The 19,884-nt window shown below is 41.1% G+C and overlaps 1 protein-coding gene across 1 annotated transcript in view; it reads right to left on the reverse strand.

Annotated features, from left to right (window-relative positions):
- Positions 1–13,541: 13,541 nt before the first annotated feature.
- Positions 13,542–19,884, reverse strand: part of TG (thyroglobulin) — a 144,995-nt gene continuing 138,652 nt past the window's right edge. Inside the window, exons 46-48 of the mRNA XM_063418884.1 lie at positions 19,593–19,733; positions 18,617–18,807; positions 13,542–13,866 (exon numbers count right to left, since the gene is read on the reverse strand). Of these exons, the coding sequence (XP_063274954.1) occupies positions 13,754–13,866; positions 18,617–18,807; positions 19,593–19,733 (445 nt within the window). The 3' untranslated portion in view covers positions 13,542–13,753. The remainder of the gene's footprint in view (positions 13,867–18,616; positions 18,808–19,592; positions 19,734–19,884) is intronic.

A 19,884-nucleotide genomic window follows, 5' to 3' on the forward strand; every position in this document is an offset into this window, starting at 1 on the left:
TGTTTTGCTCCATGCAAGTGATTGCTGCTTGCAGTACACATACATGCCAATATCTTTGGAAAACAGAAACCCACTGAAAATCTTCACCACAATCTCCCCTGGTCTGATGCTGAGGCATAAATAGAATGTATGATTTATTTCTTCATGCCAAGCCACAACAATACCCAGTAGTGGGTGCTTCCCATGTTATTCTTCCTGTGGGACAGACAGAGTCTAGCTCAGAAGCACCATGGAGAAAAGCACAACCCTAATTGCCTTGAAATTGGGTCTAGAGGGAGCAGTTTCCTGTCTAAACCTGCTGTGCTAATTATAGTCCTGCAAAATGAACATGAACTCTGACCCATGTTTGCAGACATAGCCTGAAGATAGCCCTTGGCCAGGCTCCAGTGAAAATCTCCAGGCAGTGGGTCCCAGAGCTCATGAATCACCAGGAAAGCAGATCCTCCATGTGTACATTGACAGAGGAGGAAAAAATGTTGGCTGGACAAAGAGATTATAAACAAAATCTGTAACACAAACAAGGTGGGTGGAAATACAAGGAGAGTAAAGATGGCAAATGAACCTTGTGAAAGCATATTTGTCTAAGCACAGCCTGGAAATAAGGATTGTTTTATAATTGAGATATGGAATTGAAGGGAGTCCAGGTTCAGACTCTGGTTCTTGTAGACACTTGTTTCATATTTTTTATCATATCACTGATTCTATGCTTCAGAGCTTAGAAAAGGCTTTGAAGAACAGAGTGCCAGGTGCCCTTCTCTCTGCAAATGGGGAACCTGTAATTCCTCTCTACATGTCTCATTTTTTGCAGGAGCCCTTCCCCCTCCTCTGCATGAAGGATAGTTCAAAGATGCAGACATGGCTACAGACTTCACATTCATAACTTGTAAATAGAGATTGCCATAAAAACTCTAGGTTCTGAACAAAAGAAAATGTATGAATAATAACTTTTAAAAATCATTTAAACTTGTCCAAAGTTTAATTTCCTGGGGGTTTTTGAGCAATGGCAAATTGAGCTGAGCCTTATTGGATCCTTGGTAATTATCAGACATCCTGAAACCATAGTTTGCTTGATGATTTAAATATAACAACTGAGATTCTGTAATTGACATATAAATGGAAAATATGTTGTTAAAAAATTGAATGCAAAACATAATATCTTAGAGGGCATAAATGAATGAAGAGAGCATCTGTCAATCCATAAGAAACATGTCTTTCCACATGGGTCAGCAGTGGCATGTAAACTATCCTCAGCAAGTTTTCCCAGAAAGCAGAGAAATAAATCATTGGACCTGTTTACTAGGACCTTAGGGAGTAGAAGCACTTCTCACAGAACCATAGAATCATATCTTGAGTTGGAAGGGACCCACAAGGGCCAATAAAGTCCTGGCTCTGCACAGAACATCCTGACAATCCCATCATGTGCCTGAGAATATTGTCCAAACATTTCTTGAACTCTGTCAGGTGTGGGGCTGTGACGCATTCTCTGGGGATCTTGTTGCAGTGCTCAATGAACCTCAGGGTGAAAGAACTGTTCCTGATATCCGACCTAAACTTCCCTTGGCTTTTCTTCAGGCCATTCCCTTGAGTTTTGTCACTGGTCACCAGAGAGAAGAGATCAGTGTCTGCCTCTCTGCTTCCCTCCTGAGGAAGTTGCAGACTGCAATGAGGTCTCCCCTCCGTCTCATTGAGGCTGAACAAACCAAGACCTCAGCTGCTCCTCCTCTGGCTTCCCCTCCAGGCCCTTCACCATCCTCACAGCCCTTTGGATGCTCTCTAATAGCCCTGTATCCTTCCGACACTGCATCACCCAGAACTGCACATTTGTAAAAGAGCATTTTTTAAACAGGCCAGTTAATCCACTGCAGTCAGTCACAAATCCCAGTTAATTTTCCTTCTAAGCCTGGAAGAAGACATTGTAGCCAAGACTGCATGATTAGACATTAAGTGTTTAGGGATAGTAGGCTTTTCATTAGGAGGGTTTTCAAAAGCATCCAATTTCCAAAGTGTTGTTGAGCCTCCTACCCAGATCTAAAATGCCTAAAACATGTGTAGGATCATGCTTTATTGATTAATTGATTTCAGACAGAAGTAATGAATGGTTATATCAAAATGAGAGCCTGGCCTAAAATTTTTCTGTCTTTGGTAAGGAGGGCTGATGATCTTATCTTCAGCCTCAAAAGGGTAATTGTTATTCAGTTCCAAAACTCTTTGCCCTGACAAATGTGAGCACTGTTTATCAATTCACTCCACTAAATACCTCTGACAGCAGCATGAGGTTCTGAAGGGTTCTGCAGCCAGGATGGGATTTCTGGTGTCTCCCCTGTTGCCAAAGGTAACTGGGTGCAGCCATCAACACTGGTGACGTGATAACAAGGGGAAACATCCAGGAGTCGACTGCTTTTGTGCTAAGAGTTCCTCTGAACTTGGCTGTGTGAAAAATTGGAGTAAAGGGAGCGTTCAGCTTCCAGGTTTCCAGGTTATGTTAGTCACACTGGAATTAATAACACTTAGAAACAAAATGCCTTCTTTCAAAAATACAAAGTTAACTCTGGTAGAAATGAAAATCTTTTCATTAATGCAGGCACTGAACATAATTGAGAATACATCTGTGTTTATCACATGAGAAGCCCACAAAGCATCCAGCATTTTCAGGATTAGGGAACAAAAGGAATCAGCATCGATGGAATTTCCATCACAGCAGACAAGAAACCCATGTTTTCACATCTCAACACGAGAGAAGAAATGAACACATGCCTAGGAATTATGAAACTGTGGTTGAATTTCCAAGAAATCTTAGCAGCTGTGATTGAGCCAAATGCCTCAAGCCAGGAATCCTGATGTGAGCACATTGGATGAGGAGAGAGTGTTTGGGATGCTTGTGGCAGGGAAGATCTTCAGGCTGAGAGAGGTCAGAGGAGCTGCTCAGAGAGCAGGTCAGGCTGCTGTGCTCGTGAGAACAGCATGGAACCAGGGCTCCTCTCAAAGGGACCACAACAGAAAACAGTCAGAGAGTAGCTGAAGAAAACAAGAACTCCTTGATATCATGCATTCATAACCGGCTGATGTTTCTGAGCTCTAGAGTAGTCAGGTAATAGAGAATCTTCATTCTGAAGAAGACTCAAAAACTGATCTTCAAGAGAAAGCCTGAATAGGAAATGTATCTTTTAGCTGTGTTTTCTGCAATTCCTTTCCCCTTTGTTATCTCCTTGTGTGTCTCAGACACTCAGATACAGCTCAAAGGAGAAATAACTTTTCATTTTAAAAAAAGAATAAGATGAAAAAATCAAATCCTAATAAACCTGCCACTTCAATTTTTTTCAATATGTATTCAAATGTCTGTCTTCAGGAGAGTGAAGGAAGGGGGAATAGGTAATATTTTGACTGGCATGTGTATAGTCCATACAGCAGATGGGACCATTAGGACTTCATTTTGACAACTCTTCCCAAAAGAGAGACAAACAACTTGGAAGTCCCCTGCTCACAGGAACCTTTTAAGATCGTGTGAGACTCCTCAAGCCAGATTGGAGTGTCTCACAAGAATCCCTTGGTAGCTGCTTATCAGCTGTTAGATTTTTAGGCCATGAAACACCCGATCCATGAGATGCATCAGCCCTGGAAGAAGCCCTCAGACTATGCCCTAGGCTGCTCTGTCTGTCCTGCAGGGAACCTGCTGGGATGGAGACACATCCTCTGCCAACACCCTTCAAAAGGCTCCAGAAAGAACTTACTCCTGGCATATTGCAAATTATATGGGGAAAAAAAGAGATGTAAATAGTAAATAGTAGTTTTCTGTATTTACTTATTTTCATTATCTATAGTGGCTACAGCCATATTAGTGAATTAAATAAAGCTGGAACTTATCTCTGGCCTCCTACCCTGATGAATCCTCTGTGCAAGACAGGAAATTACTCCTGTGTTTCCTGGCCCTGGATTGTCACCATCACTTCACATCATCCTCCCTTTCAGAATTATTAGTTCTGAGGGACAGTAAATAATATCAGGGAACACAGGAAGAGACAACATAAATATTTTTGGGTCAGGATAAAACATTTCAAATTTCTTTGTTGATGAAGATCAGAAGGGATTGAAGTCATCCAGACATTTGGAGCAGTAATGAAACACCTGGCCCCAGATTGATGGTGATTTCTTGAGGGATGACAAAATGAGGACCTTTGAGTAGCTTGCAAAAACAAATGACACAGGGACTCCTGTTTGCTGGATATTTGCAGATATTTTTCCCCAGTCAATTAAAGAGATTTAAAAAAAAAGAAACTCACATTTTCTATTGTGCTTTTTGCCCATTGGGGCTGAATACAGAAAGTACTCTACTATTTCAAATGAATAGTCCAAAGACTAAAAACTTCTGCCTTGGTCTTTGTGGTGGAAGAGTAACTGCATCCTCTAGAACAAAATCTCCCCAAACAGCCAAGGCCTTATGCAAGAGGGAATATCCTGCCATATCCTTCCTCTTTTTTCTCTTTTCTGCATTTTGTGCAGCAGTTGGTTCTATCAACACTTCATTTTTCTTCGTAGAAAATCAACCTTTTATCCCAAAGGAACCTTGAATGGTAGCCTGAGCCTTTTCAGAGTTTTGAGTGTTTGGATGCCTTCAGCAGAGAAGAAAAATGAAAGAAAACTTCAGCTCTTCATCTGAAGGCTGTGTCTGACTCACCAGCTACTGGATGATAATTTGGAAAGTTTTAAACTCTCCTGACAGTTTTGACCATTAATAACTGAGATGATGTATGCTTTTTGAGACTGCCAACAACCTTGTCTGTCCAGGCTTTTGTCACGACTCTGTTGATTATTTTTATGTCAGTTAACACATTCATTTAATAAAGTTTTTCACAAGAAGACTCATGTAGATAATAAGAAAACACAGCAGATGTCTGTGGAAGGATGTCTGGTTCCATAGCTCTTATCAGCTCCCACCAGTACTGGTGCAGAGCCTCTCAGTTCCTTCACTGGGATTTTGCTGTGGATCCATGAATTTCTGTGGCATCTGCAATTTCTGCACGCATAAGCAAGTAGAGTAGTGTTGCCTAGAAGAGTGACAGAAAACCTGACACTACTAAATACTTTTAAAGTTTCCCTTTTAAAGAAAAGAGGTCTTCATGCAGCTCTCAGCATCTGCAGCTTATTTCTGTATTCATCATATTTGCTGCTTGTCTGCAGGGATTGACCCAGAGCTCTAATAAAAATTAATGTTCCTCACATGCCACCCACTCTACAGGTTCAGACCACAGCCAGAAAGGACAGTGCCCAGTGAAGGCTGCAGCCACTGGGGCAAAATAAAAATATGAGAGAAAATTTGATGGTCTGGCATGTGAAAGATGAGGAGATGATCATGCACAAGGGAAAGCTTTCAGAAATTCATGTTTCTGGGCTGTTATCTGGGCATTTAAAAATGGTGTAAAGACTCCACAGTCATGGGGACCAATTAACAATGTATCTTAGTAGGGTGGCAAAATATTGTGAGTATGTGTGTATAAATAAAATGTACTTGTTTCCTAACAGAGACTAGCACACCATTCCTGCCCAAGAATTGCTGAAAATGGTCTGCCTTGGGCTTTTGTTTAAAAGTTACTAACAAGTAGCATGGAACATGCCTGTTGCACATTGCACTTGGAGGAAGACTTGGCAAATAGCTAATTATTCATATCTCCCTGTGTAATGACAGCAATATTTCAGTTGCATTGAGTCTCTGGCTTGTCTCACGATGCACACCTCTGGAAGGAGACTTGCACTGACAGAGGAGTATTTTGTGTTCAACTGCTCACCCTGCTGAACCCTGTCCCTCCTTCTCCTCCTTCTCCTCCTTCTCCCCAGCCACCAGCTGATGCTCTGGCACATGCTCTACTCATCCCCTGAGTGTGAACATCTGAGCCCCTCTGATTGTCCCTGCACATCTCTGGTCCTTCTTGCAGAGAAATCAACACCTGAGTTAGTAATCAAGTGTCATGGGCTGATATTTGATGTTTTTACCTCCTGCCCTGGTTCTAAGTTAGCCACGGCCCAGGCTCAGCCCTGCAGCATCCCCCTTCCTGAGCCTGGGGCTTGCTGCTCTTGCAGTGTCAGCAAGTTTGTTTTGCTCCTCCCTGTCCATTGCTCTCCAGATTTAAAGCCAGAGAGATTTTAGCTGTGGGCTTCAGTGGGAGAAGACCTCAGCTCTATTTGTCTTTTGTTTTCTTTCAAAGTACTAAGAAATTCAGGCTGCTTCCAGGGCCAGACACTTTCTTGGCCAGTTGCAGAAAGTGTTCCTGATCTGGCTGCAGTACAAGCGGCCAGAATTTCACTTGGATGAATTGTTCTTGTTGGAAACAACGTCTCCAATGTATTAGACAAAAAAAAAGGCTTTTCTTTTGATGTCAGCTGTTATGCAGGTTCTTTTATCTCAGCAGATTTTCATTCACAGACCTATTTACTGGGGTGGTTGAGCGAAAATGCTGAGTGGGAATTAAAGATATTGTGTCTCAGGCAGCAGTGCAGTGCAGTTTGAATTTTTTTTTTTTCCCTTATACTATTACAATTAGATTTTATCTACTACCCTTAAATGTTGCTCTTAGGGGCTATGAATCACCTGCTTTCTGCAGAGCTCCATTCCTTTAATCAGCACTAAACTAAGTCCCCAAGCACCTTTTAACATTAAAACCACTATATAAATTTAAATTTTCTTCCTCCCTCTATTTTATTTTTTGTTCATAATCGACGTGAAATGTGAAGTAAATCCCAGAAAAAGTGGAAGGAGAATAGGTCCGAGTTCCCCACAGCAGAAGGGGAACAGCTGGAAAAAAAAAATTCTGTTAAAGTTTGCTGCAGTTAAGGACAGAATCACAGCACAGAAACAGAATGGGCAGGGGCTGGAGTCCTTGCTAAGGGAGGACTCTCACCTGGAGAGCAGAGGGATACCAGCTGGAACTGCAACCCCAGCTGTTGGCTTTGCATCAGAGGCTCTGCTCGAAGGTGAGGGAGAAGAATTGTCTGAAATCAATATAGACAGTGAGAAGAAATGGGATGGAGTGGAAATAAGTAATTAGGGGTTTAAGAGAAGAGCAAAAGCAGCTGCCGGGGGTAGGAGGAAGAGTGGGCAGGAAAGAAGCTGAATGCTGGCAAGCTCAGGTTCAGCAGCCCAGGGAGGGCTGTGGATATGGAGCAGGACTCTTCCAGGACAGCATTTCCTCTTGGCTCAGGGGCTTTGACAAAACCAAAATCAATTGGGGGATGTGGATTTCTTGCTACACTTCTGTGCTAGCAAAAGCATCACCATTATAGATGAAAAGTGCCCCTTTTTTGGAGTCTCAGAAGCAATAGGACTGCTCCTCCTCTAGTGTAAACTGATTTGTGCAGAAGGGCCTGTCTGGAATAACTACCCCAGTTCCAGTGTCCTCACAAACAAGACATTTTTCTCACACAAACCTAACCTATGGCAGTATCACGGGCAGGGTAGGAATGTGGTCTGTAATTTACCTTTTCCAGAGGGAAATTTCTTACATTGTTGTACCTTAAAATCTACCTGGCCTTCCACTCCAGCCCCAACCTGGAGCCCTCATGAGGTGACAGAAAAAGAGGATTCAAGCAAACGATAAAAGAAACCCATGTAGATGTGTTTGGGGGCTTACATTGGAACAGCCAGCCTTTCATTGGTGCTGAAATGAAGCTGAACCCCTGTCACCAGCTTTAGGTCACTGACAGGCACACACAGAGGGGAGCAGGAGGTCCTCCACCAGAACCAGCCCAGTCAGCTGTGGAGAACTGCATGCAATAGACAGGAATGAGAATAATAACAGGAAAGGCAAATTTCTCCCAAAATAAAAGGTGATGGATTAAAGGAGCGTGTTAGATTTTTCTGAACAGATCCCAAGCACCTGATCCCTGGGAATCATAGTCAAAATTTAGCTTTTTAGTCTTCCACCAAGCTTCATTGAGCTCCAGTCTGTGAGACAATGGCTTTACTGAAAGCTAAGTATAGCCCAAAGGATTCTATTTTTAGCACGCTAAAATATTCAAAAACCAGTGATAAAAAGGGTGTAAATCTGCAGCTGGGCTCCAGGGTGGAAGGTTGTGGGGTGGGGGTTGATGAAAAATGATTTCTCAGAGAGAGTGCTCCTTTTGGAGCACTTGTGGCATCTTGGCAAGGGAATAATCCATTCCCTCATAACCATGGTCACCTCTCTGAGTGCCACTGCTCTGAATCAGTGCAGTTTACAGCCTCTGGCTGTGATGGCATCTTTGCCTTCAGCTGAAAGGCAGGCCCATGGCTTTTGAGAGAACAATCACTGCCAAGTTCAAGAGCCTCAGCCCTTGTTAAGGCGTTTATTACCAGGCATGAAAGGAGCAAACTGCAGTGTAAGTGATCTGAAGCAAACACGTCTGTCAGAGTTTGCCTTCTCTCCTGCCAGCCAACTGCTGTCTTTGAAAGCTGTCAGGCTTGTGACAGGGTTTTTGACTGTGTGGGCTGGGCCAGAAACACTTTTTCAGGGTGATGTTTTAACAGACATGGGAGCCTGTCCCCTGAGAGTGCTTGTCCTCGAGGATTCCCTCGGGTGGGCATGCAGCCCTTGCATCGTCTTGTCCAAGAGATTCAACTTTGATTTTGCAGCCACAAGTTCTGACAGCCCAGGAGGCTGCAACAAAAGCTGTGAAAAAACAGAGCTTTGGAGTCACAGAAACCAGGTTGTCAGGCACAACTCTGGCTGGTCTTGAAAGTCTTATTCCATACCCACATCTTGGAGGAGTTACAATAATGGAGGATAGGACAGTAGGTGTGTTAGGCTTAGCTCCCAAGGTGCTAAGTTAGGTGCCTAAATAGCTCTGTGAATTTGGAAGAAATGGGGAGATGACATAGGGCTCTCTTCAGCACAGGGTGGGAAGTACTGCTTCCTCTTGGGATGAAAGGAAGAGACAGACTGAGGTTCATTCACCCTGTGGTGAACATTGCTGGATACACCTCTACTGCTTCTGAACAAAGTGTTGGTCACCTCCCCAGGCTGATCTACACCCTGTGAAGCAGGATCCAGCTTGTGTAACTGCCCTACACCTTTCTCTGCTACAAAGTAGCATTTTGAATCAACAAGCATCAGGAACTTTTTTGAACTTTAGGCTAGTCTGAGATGCTGAATTTAAATGATGCTGCTTTGGCCTCTTCCTGCAATAAACCAAGCAGTTGCTTGTTATTTGAGTGATCTTTCACCTTAACATGGGCTTCACTTCTGAGTTGAATCTCCCAGGTAGCCAGCATCCAGCCATAAACTTTTGAATTGCCACTCCAAAGAGCAGCTGTCAATTCCCACTTGTGTTCCCTGTTATAGGATACAAGTACTGAGTAACCTCTTCAGAGCCAGAGTAAATCCTTGCCTTACCTAGGTATCATGTTTTTGAGGTATCCGGCCAAAATCTGTTAAACAAAAGACTTTTCACTGGAAAATCATCCTTATATTATTTAAAATTTAGATACATGAGCAACTGTGATTGCATAATGTAGAAAAACATCAAATCTCTTTACTCTTGAGCTTGGGCTCTCATTTTACCTGACACATGCAGACCAGATCACTGCTTTCAGTGGTACATATAAAATCCTGCAGTAAACTGACTGTGACTCCTCCTCTGAATTCTTTCCTGAATTTAAAACAGGGATATGTGAGTCCCTTTGGAGGTGTGCATTACTTCTTTGTGTAAGACAGTACCTGTATGCTAATAGTGGCCATGAAAATGCTGGCTGCCCCTGAAAATTGGCCACTGTCTTATTCACATGAAACAAAAACATCCCAAGCTCTTTTGGTGTGCCTTGCTAAAGATCTCAGTCTGAACCAGGGAAGCTAAACAACAAGCTAAATTTCCCCCTTGTGAGTCAATGAACCGCTGCCAATTGCAATGGTGCTTTTGTCTGTGGCAAAATGTGTCTTTTGATCTGCTGATCATGAAAGGGAGAAGGCTCTTAAATGAGCACTGACCATTGCACAGATGTTGGGTGGGGTTTTCAAAGCCATAATGGGAACCAAGCATCCAAATTCCCTACAGGTTACCGGGATCTGACTTACAGAGTTCCTTAGTCAGCTTTGAAAAACAGCTGTAATATCTAAAAATATCCAATCCCATCTGACTTCGATCAGAGGCCTAGCAGATACTATCAGTTAGATTGACTTGTGCTCACCAGACTATCTGCAGAGTGATTGTGTAAAAAGTAGGAAAGATAAACTCCTGAGGCATTACCTCTCATGCCAGGATAGCAGAATATTTGAGGAATAACTAATTCCTATTATTAGGAATTGAGGAATTCCTAATAATAGGAAGGAAAAGGAGGTCTCCCTAAAACAAGAAAGTAAGAGCTCTTGTAATGATCCAAGATCTGTGCCGTGAAACACAGCATTCTCCAAACCCACTCATACACCAGCCTCTCAAAGAGTGAGTAGATTTATCAGGAATCCTGATGCAAAACTGTCTTAATTGTCCTTGAGGGCACATGAGCTCTCAGCTGAAGTTCACTGAGTTTTAGCCATTGCTGGAATCAAAGGGTCTTCCCTGGGCATCTGCAGAACTAAGAGAAGGAGCAAACTTCATCATGACCAAAGGCCATGCTAGAGGATTCACATCTGCAGGGGCAGGGACTAGCAACCCCTCAGCTTTGGGCCAGATCAACCTCATATAAAACAGAAAAAAATAGAAAAAGTTGAAAGTCCTGTCTATCACACTTCCGATTAACCAAATTCCCTCACACCTGAAACTCATATAAAATCCCAGCCAGGCTGGTGTCTGTGTTTCAAAGATCAAATGAGAACCATGTGAAGGATCTGTGGCTTTATTTTTTTTTAGCCTCACACAGGGAGGAGCAATGGTCCATAAATATCTAATTACTACTATATAAGCCACTGCTATAGAGTGTAGCTGGAGCAAGTTAGAGAGAATATGAGTCCTTATGTAATACATAGCATTGACTGTGATGCTGCTGTGGTGAAAGACTGAGTCCTTAATTTTAGCCAGGGGAATTATATGATGTGAGTAATAGCAGGATGACAACTATGATGTTCCAGCTCTATGTGTCAAGTTCTTATGAAAACAATCAACGTTCCAGCATTGCCATTTAGTCAGTTGTTTTCTTTCCAACTCTGCATGGTAAAATATTTCTAATACTCCACATTTTTACTCTGTTGCCTAATATCTCCTGTGTGAAAGAATCACATTGTAGGTTAGATATTCAAGTATTAATAGCAACACATACAGAAAGGTTCTTATGGCTTGTCTTTCAAAAAGTTCAGATTAAATAACTTAAATGGCATTAACTTGAGTTGTCTGTGTGTGTGCTCATAGGAAGTTTTAAAGATTTTAAAGCTTCACTTTAAAAAAAATTGTAGCCATTTCCAGCAGGAAGGAGGAGAGCATGGCTCTAGTCATCGTGCTTCTGTGCATTGCTTCAGTACCAGATCACTGCAGTCTTTGGTATTTCAGTTTAAAGTGCTATGACCTAAATAGTCTGGGAATGTATTTTTCTTACGAGGAATTATATGTGAGAGCAGACTTGGCCTCTCAGTATCACTAAGGCTAAAGTTTCCTGACCTCTGTCAGTCAGTGCACATTTGTGCTTTTCTAATTAAATCTCCTGTTGGATTTGACCAGGATATTTCTAACAGCATGGTTCCTCATAAGGAAGAGGAGTAATGTCAGGAAGGTGATGAGAGTCACAGCCAAAAAGATTGAATGACTTGTGCTGATGCAAAAGTTGTCTCAGAATTCAAAGATATTTGAGCTTAAGGATATGGGATGGAAGATGTGGAGAGATGAGGAAATGTGAAATTACAGGATCACAAGGGATCATGAGACTGCATTTGTCTGCATCAAAATGTGCCTTGACAGAAGCAAGTTTAAAGAAGCGTGGAGAGTGAGCAGGACTAGCATAAGAGGAGGGTGCAGAGAACTGGGGAAGAATATATTCGTTCTTCTTTAAAGGAGGAAATCAACAATGGGCTATAGAAAAAAGGCTTCTAGGAAACCTGGAGAGAGACAGAACAGTCTAAAGAGCAGCACCCACTGTAACAGGGTGTGTGGGGCAATCAGTCATGAAATAAAGATGTTTACAAAATACCCATACTGAAAGAGTCTCTTTTACCAAATTGGCAGTTGAGCTGGATATCTCAGAAGGGGTGACCAAAAAGCCCAGTCAGACCTGCCTATCAACCAGTCCTACCAGATGGCCAAGACTGTAATCAGGAGCCTACAAGGCTAAATTCCTGCATTCCTAGCTCAAAATCAAAACCTTTTCTCAAATTCTTGACACATCTCTGGGCTCAAGGTGGAGCTGAATAGTGAGTGGGAAAAGATTATTTGGCTTTCATTAACGTGAGTCAATACTGAATCCTTTCAAATCTGTCCTCTGTTTACCAGCTCCATGGGCAGCAGAATAATACTGGAGTTGTTGTGACCAACAATTAGCTCTCAAATAGGGAAAAAATAGTCTTGCCCAAGGAAACAGAGCTGCTGTATCTATAGTTACTGCAAAGAAAGCATCCTCTGTTGAGATACATGTTTAAGATCCAGACTTTTTTAAAAGCTCTTAAATAGTTTTGGTTTGGTTTTTTTTTTTGTTTTTCCCTTTACCAATTAGCTAGTTCAGGTATAACTGATGGAAAACAGAGTTTGAGTTCTTTATCTTTACTCTTTTATATTTAGCCAGTTATTGAGTTTCTTGATTCCTCCAATCTTTTTACTGCTTATTGAAAATGATGTAAGCATAAAAACTAAGAATGTTACACAGTTTTTCTTCTGTCTTGGAAAAATCTTTGGAAACCGGGATTCATGGCAGACAGCAGTAACAGCTCATGTGATGTCAAAGGGTTCACGCAGCAAACAAAACCTTTTGAGTTGTTTTATTAAATCATTTCAGATCTGCTCAAGAAATTTGTGTCCTACTGGGCAACCTTGATTTTACTTTTTGTGAAGTCTCATGGACACGTGTGTGATATGTTTTCAACTGAAGGTTATCTGTTGCCAAATGATCCCAGCAATAAATTAATAACCTAATCCAAAATAACTTCAAAGCCATTAGAGGCATCCTATGATTTTCCTTATACTTCCAAAACTATTGTGTATCTCATCTTCTTCTTTAAAAAGATAGATGTTCCAAGGATGGCATGATATAAGCTTTAATTAACATATTCTTTGCATTATCTCTTCTGTGTATCTGCCTTATCCAAACAGTTTTATACATAATTTCACAGGGGATCATGAATATAGCATGTGCATGACTTCATGTGAGCACACTCAGTGCATACTCTTGATTCCCTTCTCAAATTGTTCTTCCTTCCCATTTTAGAGTTCTTTAGTTTTCTCCAGTGCCAAACCAGTCTCTCTCTCCTATCAGCAGCTTGTGACAGAATGAGTAATAAAAAGGGACAAGACAGATATGACATTTAACAAATCTGACCCTCATCAATAAGGGGCTTCTGAGTGTTTTAATGTGTGTCTTTTACTGGCTGGTGGTAATAGAATATGCTGGCATTTGTGAAGTTGCAAGAAATACAGACCAAGCATATTTGGTTTGGTTTTGCGGTTTTTATTGATACTTTATTTTTTTTCAAATTACAGTCTCTTTTGACTTAAAATAGTGCTTTTTTTGGTGCCATATTCATCAATTTTATTGAAAACTACTTTATTGAAAGATCTACTTTACTTGTTGAGACAGTTAACTAAAGGAAGTGTTGATCATCTGGTGTGAGATGGTTGTGTGGATGCACATTTTATGACAAAGCCACCCTGGGATTCCCTATCTGCTGTAAGCCACCTCATCCCCCAGGAGCTGGCTCTCCAGGGGGGTAACTTCACTGGGAGTTTCACCAGAGCTGTTTTCTGCAGATGGCTCTCCACCACTTGCACTTCCTGAAAAGACAATGCAATTAAGATTAAAATAGATGTCATTTCATTGAGGCAGCAAGCTACAAGGTACACATTTTGTCAATCACACCTAAAAACCTTTTTTGCAGCTATAAATGTTCAGGAAACTGTTTTCCTCAGCTGGCAGTCCATTTGTAAAATGCTTTAGAGTAATGGCAGATCACCTCGTGGTACTTAAATATTATCCTTTAAATAACTGCCATTGGAATGCATAATAGCTTTTTCTCCACTCATGCAGGACTTTATTTTTCTATTATCTCCTGAAAGTTCCCTGCCAGGTAGGAGGTGTGGGCAACATTAATTTTTTTGTCTGTAATACAAAAAGACCCAAACATCCATCTCCAACAGATATTTTCTTTGTTATCTTTTACTTTCTATGATTTCAGCCTCCAACCCTTTTGCAGTGATGCAGTTGCCTCAACACCACCAAGCTATGTCAAGGGAGTGTACTGAGGGTGTTTATTTAATGCCTCATAGCCAGACTGCTCTCAGTGCTGCACAGATGTCCCTCATACTAAAGGAATGTTTTCTGTTTGAGATTTCCAAAAAGAAGGTGTGACTAGAAAGGATAAATGATGAATCCTAACCACAACATTCCTGATGCAGTTTTGATTCAAGTCTGAACTCTGAGCTTTCTTTATCTGAACTCTTATTTGGCTACACATGGCATCTCAGAGCTCATGGAGAAGGCTCCAGCTTTGCTACCTGTTGAATTTGCTACAGATAAAGTCCAATCTGGCTAACTTGGGCATGGAAAATATGCCTACAAGTCAAAATTTAGGCACATGAGTTGGGCAGATAAGATTTCACTGTGAGACATTAAAGCTATCTCTTTCTCCCCAGCTGAAAGAGGCACTGCTTACAGAGGCACTGACTTTAGGAGTGTTGGTTCTGTTTGGACACCAGCTAGAGGAGTCAGAAATGTAGGCTGGATCCAACTCTACCTGTTTGGGATGCAGTGAGAGGCCCCTTATAAAGGGATTCATTGTTAGGCACACAGTCCACCACACTGTGTAAGGGGAATGTTAGCATTCAAACTTCTGTCTGAATATACATAAACATTCTGGAGCTGCTGTTTTTAACTGAATTTCTAACTGAATTTCAAGTTATTAACACATTCCCTGGAAAAAGCCATCTACAGCTCTTTTTTTTTCCACAGTTGCCACTCTTCTTGTTTCTCATTTTGATGCTTCCCATGGAAACCGTCATAATTCAAAATATAAAGCATGTCTTTGAAATGCAACTATGGGAACTCCAAACCTCTTCAAGCACCATCACTTTCATACTTCCCCAAGCAAACTGCTTCCCAAAATGTCAACTTTACAAACTCATCTCAAACAAAACTTCAAGAGATTATTAGTTCATCTGCAATGAAACACATTCCAAGTTCCCTCCATAGTTTGTAATGGCACTGCCATCAAACATTATGGTCAATCATTGAATTTATTACATAATTTTTTAAGAATTGTCTTCAAATACAACAACACACATTCCAATTATGTGCCAGGGACAAATGATACATTCTGTCATCAAATATTTTGGTCTGATCACAAAGTGAAACACCAACTTGGATAATATTTTTTACTAAATGGAAAGAAAATTGCAGGTTAAGAGTTAAGATAAACAACAGCTTCTAGATCCAGCAGTGAATAACCTAAAAGACATCTCAGATTCTTAATATGAGAGGTTTTATTCCAGAAGCTGAAATTTATGAGTTTAGCTTAAACCACAGCAAGGAATACCTCAGTTTTCTGTTGGACAGAGATATTGAGCTTTGAGCCTTTAGTCATCCCTAATTTGACATTTCCAAGTCAAGACATTTCCCATGGCAGTATACAAAGGATTGAGAAAAAATTTTAATATGCCAGTTCCAGTTATATTTTATGATCATTAGTTTGTCCAGTTCTTCTCCATTTTATTGAAATATATTAGGGATTTTTTTTTTTTTACTTATAGATTCCAGATGGTATATGAAGCTGGAAAAATATTGATTTCAAGGAAAAAATGAGATGAACAAAAGAGGATTCACCACAGCTGGTTGAGATGGAATCATCCTAGATCCTGCACACTTTTGTACTTAGATGTGAAGACTGGAATGTTTTGTGATCCGGGCTTCTCACTGGAACATTTGTAAATTCCATCTACTTGGCATGAGGCCACAAATTGCAACCCACAACAACAACCCAAGAACACTCATAATCAACATCATGAACGTTTATAATTTTTGAAAGGCAGAAAAGTATTAGATTGGATCTCAGGGTAGCTGACACACAAATAGATCCCCCTTAGGAAGGAGTACAAGGTGCAACATTCAAAAATGGTTTGCAGCATTGTTCTCTCAAACCTGGTGTTCAGCATATGCCAAGATCCCACAGGGACAGCACTCCAGGAGGAGAGGCTGGAGCACTCAGGGAACAACAGAGGTGCAGTGCTTCAGTTCTGAAGGGAGGTACAGCAAACTACCTCGGGTGCAAGGGCACATGTCAATGAGGTAACAACATGATGCATAGGGATTCAATTCCTGCATTGGAATTGAATCATAGGGATTCTAATTTTTGGGAGCAACACAAGCGATGAACTTGTACTGGTAGACTGACCCACCTATGGCATGAATTTTGGCACATCTTCTCAAAAATAAATTAAGGGTGCTTGGCCATCCCGCCTGAGTTTTATGCAATCTTTCTAACTGAACTGATGAACATTATGAACCTTCTTTCAAGAGGACCTGGGCTCAGATTGTCATCAAAAGACTCACAGGATGTCTCTATAAGTTACCATCCCAGGCTAAGGGGTCTGTAGCAGAAAAGGGTTTGATGTGATGTCTATTTAAATTGTATGAGAAAGTTTGGTGTTCAAGAGAGAGAACAGATTAAAGTGACTATCACAGCAACGTGTCAAGCCAACATTGCTGAGAGATGGAATTTAGCAGAAATCAGCTGTGTAACTGCATTACCATGGTGCTGAGGCCAAGCAAATACTGGCTTGAAGAGCCAGCTGGGTGTACTCAGTTCTGCTTGAAGATTAACATGTACTTTTGACATGTACTTTTTAAACCTTTTCTTGACAATCTGTGCTTCATAAATTTCACAGTGTATGGCTTATTTTCAAAAATTTTACTCAACTTTGTGAACTCTTCTAGTGTGTTTTTATCTCCTTCCCTGTATTATTGTGTTTAACATTCAAGTATTTGGTTTTGGCCACGGACAAGAGCAGGATATTGGTATTGAACTAGACAGATCATTGGAGTAACCCATACATGAATTTTGTGTTCCTAAGCCAGTTTGGGTAGTTTTAAATCTTGTCTATGTCAAAACAAATATGCCTTTGTGGATATTTTCCCACTTTTGGGGGGAATTTCCCTAGGTGCTAGGAATAGTCTCTGTCCGTGGTGCTCGGTCAGCAGTCATTCCACCGGAGCTGTGACTTCAGTCCAGTCTGGCATTTCACAGCCACGGTGCTGTGAGATGAGGTCCAAAAAGATCTAGAAGTTATTGCCAGGACTGTTTAAACATCAGAATAAACCTTTGAAAACTAGCAATATCTCAATCAGCACAAAGCCATCGGAGAGATCAAAGTATCCCCTCTGAATTTGAAAGACATTGCAGGATACCAGGAAACTGATGAAAAGGCTGACAACAAAATCTTGACTCCACTTTGGAAGAAAGACCATGAGAAAAAATTTAGTCTGTCTATTAAATGAGAGAATTGATGCTCTGTGTTTGCATCAGAACCACCAGCTTGATGGTTCTGAGACATTTTACTTTTGTGTCACTCAAACATCAGCCTCACCCAGTTTGAGGTTTTGTGTCAGGCATAGATAGCCTGGGTAGCTTGGTGTCTTGGAAAGCACATTTTGTTCTCAGAAATTCAACAGCCCCCAAAGCAGAGAAAGCCTGAACTGTGTTCACTGTGAAGATGAATCTTTAGGACATAAAAAACACATGCAAACTTGCAGGCCTCCAAGAACAATTCAAAACATCTCTGCCTGCCAAAAAGGGATGGTTTTGTTTGCCTTGCTTGAGGCTATCCACATTTATTTACAAGATACACAGATACAATAGGGAGTTTATTTACTAGAATAAATTCAGGACAGGCAACAGATTGCAATCTAAGCAGAGTTGGTTTTATTGTCCTAAGCAGTAAGAAAAAAAATGAGGAGCTCTCATAGCTGCACTGAAATTTATGGCAAATATAAAAGGAGACATGCAAGGGGCATAATCACCACAGCTATAAAAGAAGTCGAAGAAACTAATCTAGTGAAAAGTCAAAGCATGCAGGAACCATAATAAGATATAAAGCCTCAGCTGCAATTTTACAGTGGATGGAAATGATTTGTGCTCCTCCTAAGCCACAGGAGTCTCAACATTCTCATGTTAGGTGCTTCCAGTAGACAAAAGAGGCCCGTACCCACAGCCTTCCAGTTCACCCTGGGTCTCTATTGTGACTGTAAATAGGGAGCAGGCTCTCTATATGGCTTCATCACATCTTCTATCATCATAACAAGAAGATTTCTCTAGCTAGTTAAATTCTAGGACAAATAAACTTTATTACACATTATCTGCTATAAAGTAATTTTGTTTAGTGTTACATTCTTAACCATATACCTTGAACATTGCAAGATGTTTAATTTGCAAAAAGTGCTTTTCCACAGTGACGTAACAGCACTACACTCAGACAAAAACATTTTTAGCAGAGAATTTAGGGTTTATTTAATATCAGAAAACACTCTTCTCACCTGTGGATGCTCTCAGCCTTCTGATATAATCAGACCAAAAGGAACAGTCTGCTTTTTTCAGTCCTTTAAGAGTCGGCAAAGAAACAGTGAATTCCTTGTAGTTATCACCATCATCACTTGACAGATACATAGGCCAGGCAGGCATCACCCCCAACATTCTTCTTGAGAAACTGTGGGGATAGTTTGGATTTCTAAGGGAGAGGGAGACATCATCATTAGAAAAGAATGGCATGAACAGTAAAATGATAAGAAGATTGGTTAGGTCAGGGAAATGTGTATCCAGTCCCTCTGACCAGCAGGGTTCAAATTCAGTCCAATTGGTGAATCATTCACAGTGCCTCATCTGACAGAACCTTTTTAGTCTGGTTCACTTCTTGAGGAACAGGTACACAGAACCTGTATAGACACAGGCTTATGAACACCTTCAACAGCCCTCAATCCCAGTCCAACCCAAGCTATTGTAAAAAGCACATTAAACCCCTGTTCCCACCATTCCCACACTAGGTTTCCAGAGATACTCCTCATTCTCAAGCATGGCCACAGCACAGTGGCACAGAATGATGTTCACGGAGAGGTTGGTAAAGGGGACACTGTCTTCCTGTGCTTTCCCTTTTGTTATGGGAAAAAAAGAACTCTTAGCCAAGAGGTTTCAGAACTGGGCTTCTAGAACTAAGCTCTGGAGACAACATCAAGACCTTTGAAGCCTGCATGTACTTTAATAGAATTTGCAGCTGGTCAATGGAGATAAAATGTCTATTCCTCCTAGCTAAGTCTGATACTATAAACATTTGATGGCTACTCTGCTTGGCAACTTGGCCATGACTTTCCAACAGTGTGGACCAAATCCCACTGTAGGATTAAATACTGTAGAGGAAATGGAGAAGGATTAAGTGAGGGCAGGGTCTGGGCTGACTACACTCCCTCTATTTCTCACCATCTCCTCAGTCATAGCAATTCTTAAACATCCCACACTTACCCAGAGTTTATGAAATTAGAGATATACTGCATAATTTGCAAGGAAAGGCCCTTTTCTTCCACAGTATATTGTGCTTCATACTTCGGGTAAAAGGGTAGGCCAAATGCATACTGAACATCCAGCAGGAACTCCTGACTTGAGCTAAACACAAAATTTATAGAAGGATAATTAAAACCATCATTTATTTATTTGTGGAAGAAAGGAAAATAAATTAATTCAGAGAATAAAGCAAAGCTGTAAATAGTTAATGACCATTAATTAGAGTGTGGTGAGATGTGGGACTTTTTCTATC

Source organism: Prinia subflava, chromosome 1, assembly GCF_021018805.1.
Source record: "Prinia subflava isolate CZ2003 ecotype Zambia chromosome 1, Cam_Psub_1.2, whole genome shotgun sequence".
NCBI lineage: Eukaryota > Metazoa > Chordata > Aves > Passeriformes > Cisticolidae > Prinia > Prinia subflava.